This window comes from Notothenia rossii (assembly GCF_949606895.1).
Source record: "Notothenia rossii genome assembly, chromosome: 9".
NCBI lineage: Eukaryota > Metazoa > Chordata > Actinopteri > Perciformes > Nototheniidae > Notothenia > Notothenia rossii.
Genome location: NC_136907.1, coordinates 43,433,694 through 43,451,222, shown reverse-complemented (window position 1 = coordinate 43,451,222; position 17,529 = coordinate 43,433,694). Strand labels below are relative to the sequence as shown.

Genomic DNA, 17,529 nt, shown 5'->3' with positions numbered 1-17,529 from the left:
TTCAGCTGCAACTATCCTGTCTTTGTTCTAAAGAGAACATACGTTGCATTTACAATTAATATTAAGAAAAGTTCACAATAGATACCATTAGATACCGTTTGGGATTAATAGGACGAGTTTGTCATAAACATTCGTGCTTAGATGGAATAAAAGTGTTGAGATGTTCTCAAAGGAGGAGTTTTCACAATGCTTTTTAGTTTTTATTGAAACAATTAAGTAATAAGGACATAAAAATGTTCCGTGATGATTTATTTAGGTTTCAGCTTTAGTAATAATGAAGATTACATTTTGTAATAATTCCTTTAAGTGTTCCAAAATATATTCATTAACTCTAGTCAGATTACTTGTTTTTTAATATATAACGCTGGATACAGTTAGTTTTGTATTCTGTTACAAATCTAACCATGCTTGTAACACACAACTTAGATAAACAATTTGAAAAGAATAGAATAAGCAAGAAGATTAAAGATGAATCTATAGTGGTTAAGAAAAGTTTTTGTTTTGCCTATTAACTGAGAACTGAAGTAATGAAGAATAGGAAGACTGTTACCATTAATGGGTTTGGCATTCACATGTTTCAGCATTCCTGACCATATAGACACTCAGCTGTTTTATTTTGTAACCCGCTGGGGGAGAGATTTACTTTGAGTTTTTCTCAGTCGCTGATTTGCTGTGATTTCAGCAGCATTGGATAGTTGTGCGCCACCTTTGGGTTGTACTCTGAATCAGTGTGTTGGTGAAAAGTTGCTCATTGCAAACAGAAGAACTGTGCAAAGAACGCATCTCTGAGGAGTTTTTGACAGTTTGCTTGTGCCTCATTGTCAAGGCAACAGTGGTGTGAAGAGGTACTGCAGTTTTTGGGGATTTCTGCTGTACAGAGGACAACGTGTGTCTGCTGATTGTATCACATTGATCCAGAGGTCCCTTCCCCCTCAGGACATCCCAATGCCAGAGAGAGTTTCCTTGGAGCCCACTGACCAGGGCCGGTTCTAGCTTTTTGGGGACCCTGCCACTGACTAAAGCTGAAGAGGACAATGAATCATTGACTGTTCTCAATATGACAAGATCAAGAGACAGGCTGGTCTCAGTCTGTTCAGACTCTGAAGAAATCATGCAATGATTTTACAGCATAACTGTGCAAGAGTTTATCAGAAGGTGGTGTAGAACGATATGCTTAGTGTTTAGGAAGGGAGGCTGATTGTTTAATGATGGTCTGGAATACTGAAAAGAATAAAGTTTAATATCCTTGTTTGGCAAACAAGACATCTGATTATTATGTCACACATGATAATCTTGACATAGTGACTAGCTATGGGTAAACGTGTGGACGTTATACCATTATTATCATGAACTAAAAATAAATAGGGAAATAGTATCTGGTTAAAGATGAATGGATTTCATATCCTAGAGAGGATTAGTTATATTGTGAATACTTCACAAGGTATTTACTAATGTATTTTGAAGAACACAAGTCCAGTTTTGTTTTGTTTCTAGATTAAATTGTCCATTACCAAAACTGTTCAGCTTAGGTCTAGCTTTAGACTTTGATAGTAAAAGATTATTTAGGCTTATTTTTGTATATCTGACATTTTTTAAATATGTTGGCTATTCACTAGATGGAAAGATGGCATTACTCTCCATTTGTTCAGAACATTTCTGAAGATTAACTATTTGTTTCATTTCTAATATTCCTATTTAAGACGTGATTTTAGAGTAACAAGGCTGATGCTGAAATTGAAAAATATGTTAGTGGTTTGCATGATGTAAACAAAAAAAGGTTTTGTTTGTTCAACCTCCAGTTAGATCTGAAACAGTAATAATGATTGATTTGGCCAAAGCTTAGTTTAACATCCTGATGTAACATTATGAGGTATGTTCACTTCTAAGGGTAAACAAATTGATAAAATTGATTATTATTATTATTGATTAATTTGGAATATTAATTCAAAAGGCCGTTTTCTGCAGGTTCACTTAAGAATGCCTTGCATGAACATTTGTCAGGTATTGTGTTTCCTAGGGGCGGTATATTAATAAAGTGTATTGATAATTTGTTTGTTAAACATCTGAAGAAAATGGTGCTGCGAACACGAGAAAAACTTTGTTGCATTGGTTGACATCAACACAATGATGTCACTAGTACAACTCCAGCTAGTAGAATATTAAAGTCTCTGCAGAGCACGACACATGGCCAATGAAACTGAGACCAAATGACCTTTGACCCTGACTGACAGTGTGACTTGAGAAAAGCACTATCAATGACTGACTCTGGGGCTGACCGAACTTGACTTTAAAACCTGACAGTGTGAGTGTGAATGGAATGCCGGCATGTGATCAGTGTAACTGCATGATTCTAAAACAATAACTAACCAAGCATGTTTTTAGACTAACACATTATTCTGGAGCTCCAAGGGAAACGAGAGGTTTCCTAAAAAATGTTGACATGTTTCTAATATTGATTGAGTTATAACAGGTAACACAGATGCAGAATCAGTGGCCAAGGGGCTACTGAGAGAGGTAATTCCAGAATGAGAATGAGAAGGTGAACTGTGATAATGAAAACAATTTTGTAATATTTCAACAGGTATTAAAGTAACTGAGGTTTGAAATGTAGAAAGAACATATTACAGCTAAGTTAAAACATAGTAATGTAATGAGATATAATTTAATTTAGACAACATCTTGTAACTAGCCTCGTAAAGAAGTAAAAGCCATAGACTTTTTGGTTTAGATCATTATTGGGATGTACATTTAATTTAAATTCATAATAGAAAGACATTTGATGACAGAATGTTGGATTTCTGTATTCATTTTTTCAGCTTGATAATATCTAAGCAGTGACGGGTAGAAGCAGTCTCGCCTGAGGATTCAACAACACGCAAGGATGCTGCTTTCTGGCACTCAGGTTCGCACTCTGATAGTTCCTTCACTGACATTGAAAGTTGTGTTCTGTTCACAAATGTATACTGTTGGGGAGCAGACACAGTGGCAAGGAATGACAGTAGCTGTGTTTCAAATGTCTTATGTGAGTTGGTCTCGTGGGGTGAGACCAAAAGGGGGAATTGAAGTATTATTTGAATTATTTGAAGTATTAAAGTAACGTGTTATGGCAGGAAAGTTCAATCTGGTATATTCATTTTAATGTCACTTTATATATTCGTGGGTGATACATTTGAAAGTGCATTTTTACTCTTTAAATAATAGAGAGGCTTTTCATATATTCCTGAAACAATGTCCCACTACTTAGTAATAATAAATTAAAGCAATAGTCTTTTCTTCCACTTTTCATGTGTAGTCAAAAGGGTGGTTTTATGACCTTTGACATCTGCTTTGCAGTTCCCAGCAAGGAAGGGGCCCTGAGTCTCTAGCTTCCTCTGCTAATTGCTAAACCCCGTATTGATTAGCCCAAAGGGAGATGTGCCTCAGATACAAGACAGTTGAAGCCTTGTAGAATTAATGATTTATCTCCTACAGACCCCAAAAGAGGCCTTGAGACTTGGGTCACCCAGCTGTAAATGAGATAAAGGTCCTTTTGAGCTTATCAATAAAATGTATTCATTCCTAGTAAGCTGACTTTGGGGTGAAGGGAAGTTCAGGGAAGCCATTAAGCGATAAGAACAATTAACTTCTGTTAAAGATACATGATACGATGTTTGTGTGTGTTGAAGATGTTTAGGGGGAATGAGTATGTTTCCTGTCAAAGAGTCCTCTGTCATGACTCCAAATCATTGATTGGGGGATCTGCCTAAGGGCAGAGGGACAGAAACACACACACACACACACATACACTGTGAAGCAAACAATGGAATCAACAAACTGACTTACTACCTGGGATCCCGCCCAGAAGGGAAACCGACCAATGGAACACTGCCAACTCACTGTCTAGCTCGCTCAGAAGTGAACTCTGTGTATAAATGTTGTGATCATTTTGAAGATCGGTGCTCTTGTTTTTGACTGGCCGTTCCTGAGACATGTCTCAAACGGGGGTAGAACCTGAGCCCAGACTACTCTGCAGAGTGCTTCGTGATTCGGTGATGTATTTGTATGTTTTACCATTAAAGCAGATTATTGTTTAACCCTTATCCTGGCTGCTTTGAATTTTTCCTTCTTTTGAGAACCTGCTCATATAGGAACGGAGCGGAGCAGAGATTCTGCCCCAACAAATGCCATTGCTTTTTTGTATTAAAGTGCCCTTTTATATTAGCAGGTTACTATTTAAATAATGGATTTGCATGAACATTTCCTTTTTTCGGCTAGGCGTGGACATTTTCTGTTAATTGTTTACTATGAATGAGTTACACAAATAAGCCTTTCTTTGCCATTTGGCCCAATAAACCTTTATTTTGGTCAGGAGAATAGTTTCCTTTAAGCTTCTTTGCTGTGTTCTAAAACAATCAAGTATATGTACATGCATCACAAAAAAATTATATTTCTTTATTTTCAATGTATTTGTTAATTCTCCCGGGGCTGCATGATGGAAAAACCAAAAGCTCACCTGGATGTGTGGTGCTTGTTAATATTGTTATTTTTTGAGAAAAATACATGAATGTTGTTCAAAGAAATGTGTTTGTCTTTATTGACTATTTGTTTTAAAATGTTATGATACATGTTTAGATATAAGAGATTAGGATGGATCCTGTAGAAGAATGTACGAAATGCCTCTATTCACATGAAATCAATAATCTTATGTACCCCTTTAGCACTAGGTAGATTAAACAGAAAACTATAGCATGTAGAATGAAATATACTGAGTATATACTGAGTATATTAAAAGCTTTTTTCAGTGTGGACCACAACTCATTGTATACTCTATATAACACACTAATATTGCCATATCTGATTTATTGTGTGGAGATTTGGGGAAACACAAAACCAACCTGCAGCCGTTATGCACATTACAAAAAAGGGCTATAAGAGTTATCAATAATGGGTTTTCGGACCCCCCCAGACCCCCCCAATAAAGCAAAACTGCACGTTTCAGAGTGGCCTTTTATTGTGGCCAGCCTAAGGCACACCTGTGCAATAATCATGCTGTCTAATCAGCATCTTGATATGCCACACCTGTGAGGTGGGATGGATTATTTCGGCAAAAGAGAAGTGCTCACTATCACAGATTTTTTCAGATTTGTGAACAATATTTGAGAGAAATTGTTATTTTGTGGACATAGAAAATGTTTTAGATCTTTGAGTTCATCTCATGAAAAATGGGAGCAAAAACAAAAGTGTTGCATTTATATTTTTGTTCAGTGTACTATGTGGTGTTTCAATAAATACATATTTTAAAGCCCAACAAAAAAATCAAAAGGTCAAATATTACTTCTACTGACCACAAACTCTCTCATTGAGGTACACACACAGCCCCTTGAGAAGACAATCCCGGCCTAAATCGACATCATCAACCTAAGTGAAGGGGAATAAGAAAATAAAGAATCTATTTTGCTCAATGAAATGTGCACATTATTGACTCTATGTATAATCTCCTTAAAATGAATTCTTACTTGAGTCATGTTTGACATAATACAGTTCAGACGCTGGCCTATCTGCCCTCCTCTATTCTCAAAAACCTTCAGAAGTTTTTCAGATAGCACATCCAGCTGAGAGAGAAATCTTGATTGGAGGGGCAGGGTTGTTATGCGCTTAAACTCTGCATTTATCAAAGAAAACAAAATATCACAGTCATAAAAATCATGAAATCATTTCATTTTCTAATGATGTTATGATTGTAGTTGTGTGCTTGCCTCAAAACGATGCAGAGAAACTAGTCCATGCATTTGTTACTTCAAGGCTAGCTTATTGTAACTCTTTATTATCAGGGTGTACCAAAAACTCAGTTAATTTGCTTCAGCTGATTCAAAATGTATTGACCAGAGCACGGAAAAGGGGATACCTTACTCCTGTTTTGGCTCTATAGTGAGAATAACTTTTTATATCAAGTACGAACAACCAGGTTAGACTACATTACATTTCATTTAGTTTACCATTTTTTCCAAAGCGACTTAAAATAAGTATGACTGTAATATAAGACTACATATAAGAAACACCCTTATAGACATTTCAACAAACAAAACATTATCACTTTTGTGAAGGAGGCTTTATCGCAGAATGTTTGGCTTTTGCCTCTCACTTTCTGAATAACTTTTGCCTAATAAATCAGAAAATGTGTATATCCTCTGGAGCTATTTCAGGGTCATAAGTTTTGATCATTCAAAAAAATACAATTTATTTGAAAGTTCAAGTTTTCATCCTGAACTTTGAAAAATACAATGATGTATTCAAAATAAAAAAAAGTATTTGAAATAATTTTTCAGGTTGAATATTATTTTGATTCAGTTCAGCAATTTTTTTGAATAATATATTTATTTTCAGATTTCACTTTTATACATATTTTGATATTTGAATCCTTATTTTTTTCAGCACAGATTTTTCGTTTTCAGATTCAAAACAATTATTTTTTCAGTTTCAAATCTTGTTTTTTCAGGTTTCACATTGCTTTTTACCTTCAGATCTTTTTTTTTCCCTTTCAGATCTTTTTTTTCGCTTTCAAACTTTTGGCCCTGATATTGCTTGGGGGGGGCGGGGCTTACCAAAGAGTAGTTTGGCAACCTGAGTGACAGGCCTCCCTCTGTCATGTTGCCTTCATGGATGTTAGAAAACTGAGACCAGAGTCAATGTTCCGTTAAGCGAGCTGTTGAGCATCGTAGTTGGCAACAATCAAGTAGAAATAAACTGTGTTAGAATGTGAAATTACGTATCCGCAACGAGCCAGCAGGTTGTTCTGGTGGACCTGACGCCATCCCCCGCTGTCTCACGGAGAGATACCGCAGGCCCTTCCTTCCTGCAGCGGTCAGACTATACAACCAGCACAGCCCCTAGTAGACCCCGCACAAAACAACACAGACTATAACACCTCTTGTTGAGAAATACCAACTATGTGCAATATTTGCAGTATGTGCAATATATATATGCCGTTAAAAACTGCTATATATACCTGGCTGCTAAATCCGCAGAACTGTCACAGGGTGTGTATTATGTAAAATGTGTAACTTTAAAAATATAGGCTATATAATTTCTTTTTTTAATCTTTAATACTTTTTGTATGCATGCTTTAGGTAACATTAAGCTGCCTTTGGCTCTTGTCTGCTGTAACAATGTAAATGTATCCCCTGTGGGCAGAGGCGCGGGAAGGTATTTTGAGTGGGGGTGCTGAGGTGCTGGACTCCAGTGAACACTATTACGGGCACGGAGCACGCACAAAAAAACTCCCCACACGCAAACACACAGTAAACCCGCGACTGTTACAATGAAGGCTCGATAATCAGCTCACGGCATATAGGCAGGGGTAAAGTGCTATTTTTTACGAGTGGGGAGCGGACCTCACCTCCTCTAGGGGGGTCCGGGGGGATGCTCCCCCAGGAAGATTTTTTTTAAATATTGAAGTTAAAAGCGTCAATCTGGTGCACTTTGAGAGCAACATTAAGAGATCTATGGATACATCTCTCAACACCCAGATGAAACACAACTGTAAGCAGATGTTCTTTTTCTTTATGGATATTTTACAAATCACTCCCCTTTCAAACTGTATTCTTGTTTTACTGCCATATAGTATTTCATAACTGTTTTTCCTTTATTCTCTTATTTTTTTTATAACTATAATGATCATATGAAGGTGTGCCGCGGAAATAATCTTTTGAATAATTTTTGACCAAACTGTTTGAGACCCACTGAGATAACTTAGACTAAAGTTAACTATCTAAACCAGGGGTCCCCAAACTTTTTCCAGTGAGGGCCACATAACTTTTCCCTTCTCTGATGGGGGGCCGGGTCAGTTTGTAACAGAAAAAGTGTGACGATCGCAGTGGTGCCTAAATGTAAGAATTTATTGTTTTCCAAAAAGCCACACATAAGCAAATATGAATAACCCTTTCTGAGATCAAATAACCCCCTCTGTGTTCTTCACAGAAAAATTTAACTCAGGAAATATATAATAACACTATTTATGAAATCAATAAAAATCAAATAACCCTCTCTGGGTTCTTCACAGAAAAAAAGTCAGGAAATATGTAATAACAGTATTATGAAATCAATAATACCCAAATAACCCTCTCTGGGTTCTTCACAGAAAAAGAGTCAGGAAATATGTAATAACAGTATTATGAATACCCAAATAACCCTCTCTGGGTTCTTCACAGAAAAAAAGTCAGGAAATATGTAATAACAGTATTATGAATACCCAAATAACCCTCTCTGGGTTCTTCACAGAAACAATGCTTCTATTGTGCTGTGCACAATCTTGGTAAAAGTTCAGCTTCAGTTGTCACAGCAAAATCTCTTAAATGACTCATATGAGCAGTCTCTCAAAGTTCTTGTGTTCTTTCCTTATAGTCCAGTTGTGTAAGTTCCAGTATTATAGCCTAGTAGACACCAGTGTTTGCTCTCTCTCATCAACTTCCCCCTGAAAAACACAAAGCAAGCAGGCTGAGAAACCAAACTAAGTGATACAGCACCTACACAGCACAATACATTTCAATACAAGTATGGTTGTGGAGATGGATTTTTTATAGTGAGCTTACCTATGTACTGTATGTTCATCAGTGTGAACTGTGGGCCTGCATCTGGCTGGTGAGAAGTTCAATGTCAGGTTCCATTCTAGTCACAGCCAGTCTCAAACACTGATGCAGATGTTCATCTGTCAATCTTGATCTCCTCTGAGTTTTCAGGTGTTTCATGCGTGAAAAGGTTTGCTCGCAGATATACGTGCTGCCAAAAACTGTGGACATCTTCATTGCGTGTTTTTTTATGTTAGGGTACGTGTCTTGAGGGAGGGCGGCATAGAAGTCAATGAGACTGGTGGGCTTGAATGAGTCTTTCAGAACATCACAGCTCTGTAACTCGGCCAGCTCAAACTGATAAGAAGGCTGGGCTTCATCGATGTCGGCAACAAAGGGGTTCTGGAAAAGACGGATTTCTTTTGCATGAACATGTAGTTCACGGAATCGCACACCGAACTCCGCCTTCAGCATTTCTAGTGCTTCCACACACTTTTCAGCTGGGAACGGGACCGCTGGTTTCTCTGCAGAAAGCTTTTGGGTAGCAGGGAGATGGGTGAAGTTGTGCTTTTTCACTTGCTCCAAAAGCAGCGCTTGTTTCACCTCAAATGCTTTTATGTGGGAATACATGTCGCAAATGAGTTTCCCCTGGCCTTGTAGCTGCAAGTTAAGGCCGTTCAGCAGTTCTGTCACGTCTGTAAAAAATGCGAGGTGCCATTTCCATTCTGGGTCGATCAGCTCTGGGACCGTTTTGCCTTTTGAATGAAGAAATGCGTTAATTTCAGGTAGCAGCTCGTAAAAACGCCTCAAAACTCTGCCGCGGCTCAGCCATCGGATCTCTGTGTAGTATAATACATCTCCGTGCACAGACTCCAGGTCAGACAGGAATTGTTGGAACTGCCTGTGTTTAAGTCCATTTGCTCTGATGAAGTTTATGCATGATACCACCACCTTCATGACAGAATCCCACTTCAACACTTTGCAGCACAGTGCTTGCTGGTGAATTAGGCAGTGCACTTGTAGCGGGGCGGTGAGACCCCGCTCTTCCATCTCCCGGTTCATGCGTCCTATCAGACCCCGAGTCGCGCCCACCATACTCGGAGCCCCGTCAGTCGTGATGCTGGCAAGCTTTGCCCAGTCCAGATCCAACTCTTCGATGGTTTGACATACTTTGCCGAAAATATCCTCCCCCGTCGTAGTGCCTTTCAGACTTTGGAGGGCTGCCAGCTCCTCGCACATGTCAAAATGTGCGCTAACTCCACGAATAAAAATAAGAAGCTGCGCTGTGTCTTGCACGTCCGTGCTCTCATCAAGTGCTAATGAAAAAAAGTCAAATTCTTTTGTCTTCTGCTGCAGCTGGGCATATACATTACCCCCAATTTCTTCAACGCGTCTGGTGATTGTACTCGAAGACAGACTCACGGCATTAAAAACATCTTTCTTCTCGGGACACACCTCCTCCACGACAATATTCAGACATTTCTTGACAAACTCTCCCTCAGTGAAAGGTTTACCGCAGCTTGCTATCAGTTGAGCAACACGGAGGCTGGCACGAACAGATGAATGGTTCAGCTGAGTTTGGCGTACAAATGTAGTCTGCTGAGCTAACAGTCCACTTTTTAGCTTTGCTAGTTTGTCTGCTCGCATTTGGCCTCGCAAGCTATCATACTTGTCTTTGTGATGGGATTCATAATGTCGGCGCAGATTGTATTCTTTGAATACCGCCACGGCCTCTTGACAGATGAGACAAACAGCCTTTTCTTTGCATTGAACAAAAAAATAATCGTGTGTCCACTGCAGGTTAAATACCCTGCATTCTGAATCAATTTTTGTCTTACCTAACCTTTTTGCCATTATTCCGTTCTGGGGGGGGGGGTGGGGGGGGTAGGTTCACGTTTTATGATTAGGGCAAAGACAGTGAGGTCGTTAGCAACATTTTTTTAGCGTCATAATTCAATTCAAATGAGCTTTATTGACATGAGGAAACATTTCAGGGATTCAGTCGGGGAGGCTCACTTCACCCAGTTCTATGCGTGCATTGGTCTCGATCGCGTGGCCCGACTGAAAAAATAATAATGCGGGGGGGGGGGGGGGGAGGGGGGGAGGTAATGCGTCTCTGATATTGGAAATTGTTCAAGGGGCCGGGTCAAATGTGGAGGCGGGCCGTATCCGGCCCGCGGGCCGTAGTTTGGGGACCACTGATCTAAACACTCAGAGAGTCCTTTAGCTCACCTGAGCCTCTCAGTCTGAGAGGAGAGCTCTCCTCCAGCTTGTTGTGGAACAAACAGCTCCGTATGTCCGTTAGTGCAGCTAGCTAACCAGATGCTAACAACACGGTCCCTGCTGCTCCCAACGATCTCCAGTACCGGTGCGCTCTCTCTCTCTCTCACGCGCACACAAAATGGCTCGTTCCACACACACACACAGAGCCGAGCTTTAATGAAACAGAGACCCAGACGTAATAGTACTGTACTGCATCATATTATTTTCGAATCAATAATTTTTCAAATTATGATTTTTATTTTATTTATTTTTTTTATCTTTTTTTTTTTTTTATAACCATTTTTCCTCCTGGTCTCTCGCGCCCCCCCTGGCATGCCTCTGCGCCCACCAGGGGGGGCGCGCCCCCCACTTTGAGAACCACTGACCTAGGGTATAAGACCGTTGGAAGTCACGCCCCTTCTCTGTCTGTCCTCAAGCCTCTTGAGATGTGTGCCTAAAATAAATAACGCCGTGATGAATGGCTAAACTTGAACGACTGAGATTATTCACCTTTCTGCTGCAGGAGACAAAAGGTTTAAGTCTAAATCTGCTAACAGGTTATGGGCCCAGATAACGACGAATGATTCTCAAGTTCGGGAGTACGCGCTAAGAGTGCTAGTTAGCAGCCGCGTGTTAAAGCTAAGTTTAGCAGGGAAGCTAAAGCTAAGCTAACAGGGCGCTAAGCTGAGCTACCGGGAGCGACAACACAGAAAGACATGGCAAACTCCCACAGAAGTAAATGGCCCTCGTTCAACGGGAACGCAGAGGAATACGAGCTCTGGGAGGAAAGGATGCTGTGCTGTATGCATGGAGTAGGATTGAAAGAAACGATCCTACGAGCACCTACGGGAGACCGGACCGCGGAGGAGCGGATCGCGGACGAGAAGCTGAACGAGGACGCATATTGTGCGTTGGCTCCACTTCTCGATAATACTAGTCTTGGACTTATATTCAGAGACACTAAGGACCAAGGCCGAGAAAGTCTCAAAGTTTTGAGAGAACACTTTATCGGTAGAGGCAGACCACGGATTGTAACTCTGTACACTACGTTAACCGCGCTGAAGAAGACGGTCAACGAGACGATGACGAAGTATATTATCCGAGCGGAACAGATCATCACGGCACTCAGGAACGCTGGCGAAGCACCGAGTGAAGGATTGATGATGGCGATGGTAATGCGTGGTTTACCAGAGAAATACAAGCCGTTCACATTACTTGTGACACACGGAGATACGGAGCTGACGTTGGGACAGTTCAAGGCGAAGCTAAGGAACTTTGAGGCCGCAGAAGACACAGATTCAGTGATGGACGAACGAGTGCTGAAGGCCCAGGCGACGCCGGGGAAAAAGCTTGCCAAACGTTTCCCCCGAGCCGAGGAAGGTGAGCGCAACGGGCTGGTGTGTTGGCGATGTGGAGAGACGGGCCACCGGAAAGACGAATGCACCAAGAGAGCGTGGTGCAGTCATTGCAAGAGCAATGGGCACACGGACAACGCGTGCACAAAGAAGAATCGTCAACAAGATGGCGCCCGGAGGGCACACGCACAAGATGGCGGCGGACATCGGACCGGTGGTGGACATGCTGCGGGACGAGACGACTGCACCTTCAAGGTGCAAACAGGAGGTGCCAGCCTACTGGGACAGCAGATGCGGACCCACCAGAAGGGATTGCTTGTCGACACGGGAGCGTCGTCGCACATAATCAACGACGAGAGAAAGTTCCGGCGTTTCGACACCAACTTCAAGCCGGAGACCCACTCCATGGAGTTAGCTGACGGGAGGCGTACTTTCGGAGTGGCACGAGCCAGAGGAGAAGCACAGGTGTGTTTGGTTGACAGCGAGGGACGACGGCGTAATGTGACCTTAAAGAACGCATTATACATCCCATCGTACCCCCAGGAACTTTTCTCCGTGAAGTCTGCAACCACCAACGGTGCTAAGGTATTCTTTAAAGAGGGTAATGATGTACTAGTATCACCTAATGGTTTGAGGTTTAATATTTATGTCCATAAGAGGATGTACTATTTACCAACCGAGTGTGATGATGATATGTGTCATGTCAGCCATGATATTCAAACATGGCATGAGATCATGGGGCACTGCAATTACGAAGACGTTTTAAAGTTGCAGGAGGTTACCGAAGGCATGCATATCAAGGGTACTAAGTGTAAACCTGCTAAAGAATGTACAGTATGTATTGAGGGGAAGTTTACACAAACAAGGAACAGGGATCCGACAGACAAGGTTAAATCACCACTTGAGCTGGTGAATACGGATCTAGTTGGTCCAATGAACAATGTGTCCATTGATGGCTTTAAGTATTTACAGTCATTCACTGATGTGTACACAGGGGCAGTGTTAGTTTACTTCCTGAAAGCAAAGAGCGATACACCTCAAGCCACTGAGAATTATCTGGCTGATGTGGCTCCCTATGGGACGGTAAAATGCATCAGGTCGGATAATGGAACTGAGTTCACCAGTAAGCAGTTCAAAACGCTACTGAGGAAGAACAAGATAAGGCACGAGACGTCTTGTCCCTATTCACCTCACCAGAACGGTACTGCTGAAAGGGAAGGGCGCATTCTCTTTGAGATGGCCAGGTTTATGCTCATTGACAGTGAGCTACCTAAGAGTCTCTGGCATTATGCTATCCAAGAAGCAGCGCATACGAGGAACCGGTGTTTTAATAAGCACACGGGCACTACACCATACTCAGCACTGTCCGGGAAAAAGTGCAATTTGGCTAGCATGCAAAAATTTGGTGCAGTGTGCTATGCGTACCAGCAGGACAGGGGGAAGCTAGATTCTAGGTGTGAAAAGGGGCGTTTTGTCGGGCATGACAAGGGCAGTCCCGCCTACATAATCTACTACCCCGACAGGGAGAGAGTGCAGAAACACAGGTTGGTGAAGTTTGTCACTAAGACAACTTGTGAGAGCGAGACTCAGACACAGCTGTTAGAGCTGGACCTGGAGAGAGACTCTGAGGGAGAGGTAGAGACCACACAGCCTGGTGTTGTACTGACTGACGGTCCACAGTCTGCACGAGAGGATGATGGCGAGGAGCACTGTAGGGTGACGCCACATGCCTCAGACAGTGTGAGATATCCCAGGAGGGAGCGTAAAGCCCCGGGGTACCTTAAAGACTATGCTCAGGGAGAGACTGAGGAGGACGACAGTACACTCATCAGTGTAGACTATTGCTACAAAGCAATTTGTGGTGTACCTCTGAATTTTAAAGAGGCCATGACATCCACTGAATCTGGAAAATGGGGTAAAGCGATGGATGAGGAAATCAAGTCCCTTGAGGACAACCATACGTTTACCCTGACTGAATTGCCAGAAGGCAGGAAAGCAGTGGGAGGTAGATGGGTCTACTCAATTAAAGGGGACATTGACGGAAACGACAAACACAAGGCTAGGTTTGTAGCAAAAGGTTATAGTCAGCGGGCAGGAATAGATTATGGTGAAACGTTTTCACCAACAGCTAACCTGACTAGCATACGGGTGCTAATGCAGAAGGCAGCCCAAGAGGATTTGATCTTGCATCAAATGGATGTAAAAACCGCTTATCTCCATGCTCCCATCGATCGGGATATTTACATGGAACAACCTGAGGGGTATGTAAAGGAGGGAGAAAAGCTTGTCTGTAAGCTGGAGAAGTCGATTTATGGCTTAAAGCAATCTGGGCGTAACTGGAACGAGATGTTGCACAAATGCTTAACGGATGACTATTTCACCCAGAACCAGGCAGACCATTGCATTTATGCAAAAGAATCTAAAGAAGCAAAAGTAATTATTGCTATCTGGGTTGATGACCTTATCATCGCAGCAAGCAACATCGAGTGTCTAGAGAAAGTAAAAAGCATGCTTTCTAACAAATTCAAGATGAAGGATTTGGGGAGGGTAAAGCACTTTTTGGGGATGGATTTCAACCAGTCGAATGACTGCGTTACAGTATCGCAAAGTAAATATGTTTCAAAGATACTGGAACGTTTTGATATGAGCGAGTGTAGGGTGAGAGAGACACCTTGTGATCAAAAGTTGGACTACACCGAAGACGCGCCCAAGATGGCAGATGTGACGATGTACAGAGAGGCTGTCGGCAGCCTTATCTACCTGACGACCTGTACACGTCCAGACTTGTGTTTTGTGGTAGGAAAACTATCACAGAATTTTGCGGAACCTTCAGATGAACATTGGGTTACCGTGAAACATGTGTTGCGTTATCTCAGGGGGACCTCAGATAAACAGCTCTGTTTCAAAAGGAGCAGCGAGCAACTGGGTCTAGTGGCATATAGTGACGCTGACTGGGCTGCAGATACAGGCGACAGACGCAGTACGACAGGGTATTGTGTGGGCTTGACCAAAGACAGTTCACTTGTCTCTTGGAGAAGCAAGAAACAACCCACAGTAGCATTGTCGACATGTGAGGCTGAGTACATGGCGCTTGCTTTAACAATACAAGAGTGTATCTACTTGGAGCAGCTACTGGCAGGTATGGATACCTATGTGTACAGGAAGACAGTCATCAATGAGGACAATCAGGGGACGATGGCATTAGTCAGGAATCCGGTGTGTAGGCAAAGGTGTAAACACGTGGACATCAAGTACCACTTCATCAGATCTACCATAAGGGAAGAAAAGATGTCTTTGATTTATTGCCCTACGGACGACATGGTAGCAGATGTCATGACTAAACCTGTGTCCAAAATAAAACTGAAAATGTTTGCAGTTGCTATGTTTGGTGCATAAAAAAAAAAAAAATGTGTTGAAGAAATCCACATTGGAGTGTACCATGTATTCCATTTGTTTTGTTATAAATATGAACAGATGTACAGAAGCACATAAGTAATAAGTGGGAGTGTTAGAATATGACATAGATATATGTATATTGTATATGACTTATATTATTACTGTGCACCACATTGTCTATGTAAGTAGCTGCGACTACTAACTGTGTTCATTGGTTAGCTGCTGTACCACATGATTGATGATGTCACTACCTAGGGCAGTGGTTCTCAAAGTGGGGGGCGCGCCCCCCCTGGTGGGCGCAGAGGCATGCCAGGGGGGGCGCGAGAGACCAGGAGGAAAAATGGTTATAAAAAAAAAAAAAAGATAAAAAAAATAAATAAAATAAAAATCATAATTTGAAAAATTATTGATTCGAAAATAATATGATGCAGTACAGTACTATTACGTCTGGGTCTCTGTTTCATTAAAGCTCGGCTCTGTGTGTGTGTGTGGAACGAGCCATTTTGTGTGCGCGTGAGAGAGAGAGAGAGCGCACCGGTACTGGAGATCGTTGTTGTTAGCTTCTGGTGCTAGCGAGCTACGCTAACGGATATAAGGAGTTTTTTCAACAACAAAGTGGAGGAGAGTCCTCTCCTGTCAGACTGAGAGCTAAAGGACTCTCTCAGTATTATCTCAGTGGGTCTCAAATGTTTTGGTCACCATTAATGTAAATAATTATTTCCGAGGCACACGTTTATATGATCATTATAGTTATAAAAAAATAAGAGAATAAATGAAAAACAGGTATGAAATACTATATGACAGTAAAACAAGAATAAAGTTTAAAAGGGTGATTTGTAAAATATCCATCAAGAAAAAGTAAATCTGTTTACATTTCTGTTTCATATGGGTGTTGAGAGATGTATCCATAGATCTCTTCCTTTCGCTCTCAAAGTGCACCAGATTGATGCTTTTAACTTCAATATTTAAAAATAAATCTTCCCGGGGAAGCTTGCCCCCGGACCCCCCTATGTGACGTCCACACATCACCTATAAAAATAGCACTTTATCCCTGATTACACCTATATGCCGTGAGCTGAATATTGAGCCTTCATTGTAACAGTCGCGGGTACGTTGTGTATTTGCGTGGGGATTGTTGCAGTAGAAAATTCCACTGTAGCGACCGGTACATTAATGGGAAACCCTAAATGTTTGAGCACCCTCTATGAAACGTCAAGCTACCCCACAGCACCCCCAAAATAAATCTCTGGCGCCGCCACTGAGCCTGATTATTCGTTTTGGGGGGGCCCGACTTTTTTTTTTCTCCAAAGGGGGGGCCTGACAGAAAAAGTTTGAGAACCACTGACCTAGGGTATAAGACCGTTGGAAGTCACGCCCCTTCTCTGTCTGTCCTCAAGCCTCTTGAGATGTGTGCCTAAAATAAATAACGCCGTGATGAATGGCTAAACTTGAACGACTGAGATTATTCACCTTTCTGCTGCAGGAGACAAAAGGTTTAAGTCTAAATCTGCTAACAGAGATTTAGAAAAATAGTGGAGTAAAAACTGCGCAAGACACTGTTCCTGGGATGACAGGGGTGTTTCTTGTATCCCATGGAACTGCTGGGGGGGAGAGGCTTCTCTATGATGTGCCGTAATGGTCGTCATGGTGACGAGCCACGCCATCACCGCCGCTGCCCGTGAGGCAAAAGGGCTGCGAGGGAGTTTCCACACGCTGCATTTCACTCCGTCTCTCATCATGAGGCGCGTACACACCCAGGGAATGAGAGGTGTGTGCATGCTGTCCACACGAAGCGTTATAACGGTGCTCGTGGGTTATTATGACCGTGTGTAGGAGGCATATCTGGGACAGAGGAATACCGCGAGCTCTGCAGCTGATAAACCAATAGGTTAAAAACAGCAGGCTTCTGCAGCGAATGAACCACCTCTGGAGTCCGCCTGTTGGAAGAGTATCAGGGCCAGGGGTATCATCAC

The 17,529-nt window shown here is 41.9% G+C and overlaps 1 protein-coding gene across 1 annotated transcript; it reads right to left on the bottom strand.

Annotated features, from left to right (window-relative positions):
• Positions 1-7,784: 7,784 nt before the first annotated feature.
• LOC307017539 (general transcription factor II-I repeat domain-containing protein 2-like) lies at positions 7,785-10,367 on the bottom strand. The gene is made up of 2 exons (XM_079647139.1): positions 8,568-10,367; positions 7,785-8,449 (listed from the first exon to the last, which is right to left on the bottom strand). The coding sequence occupies exon 1, from the start codon at positions 10,188-10,190 to the stop codon at positions 8,586-8,588; it is 1,605 nt and encodes a 534-aa protein (XP_079503265.1). The 5' UTR covers positions 10,191-10,367; the 3' UTR covers positions 7,785-8,449; positions 8,568-8,585.
• Between the last annotated feature and the right edge of the window lie 7,162 nt (positions 10,368-17,529).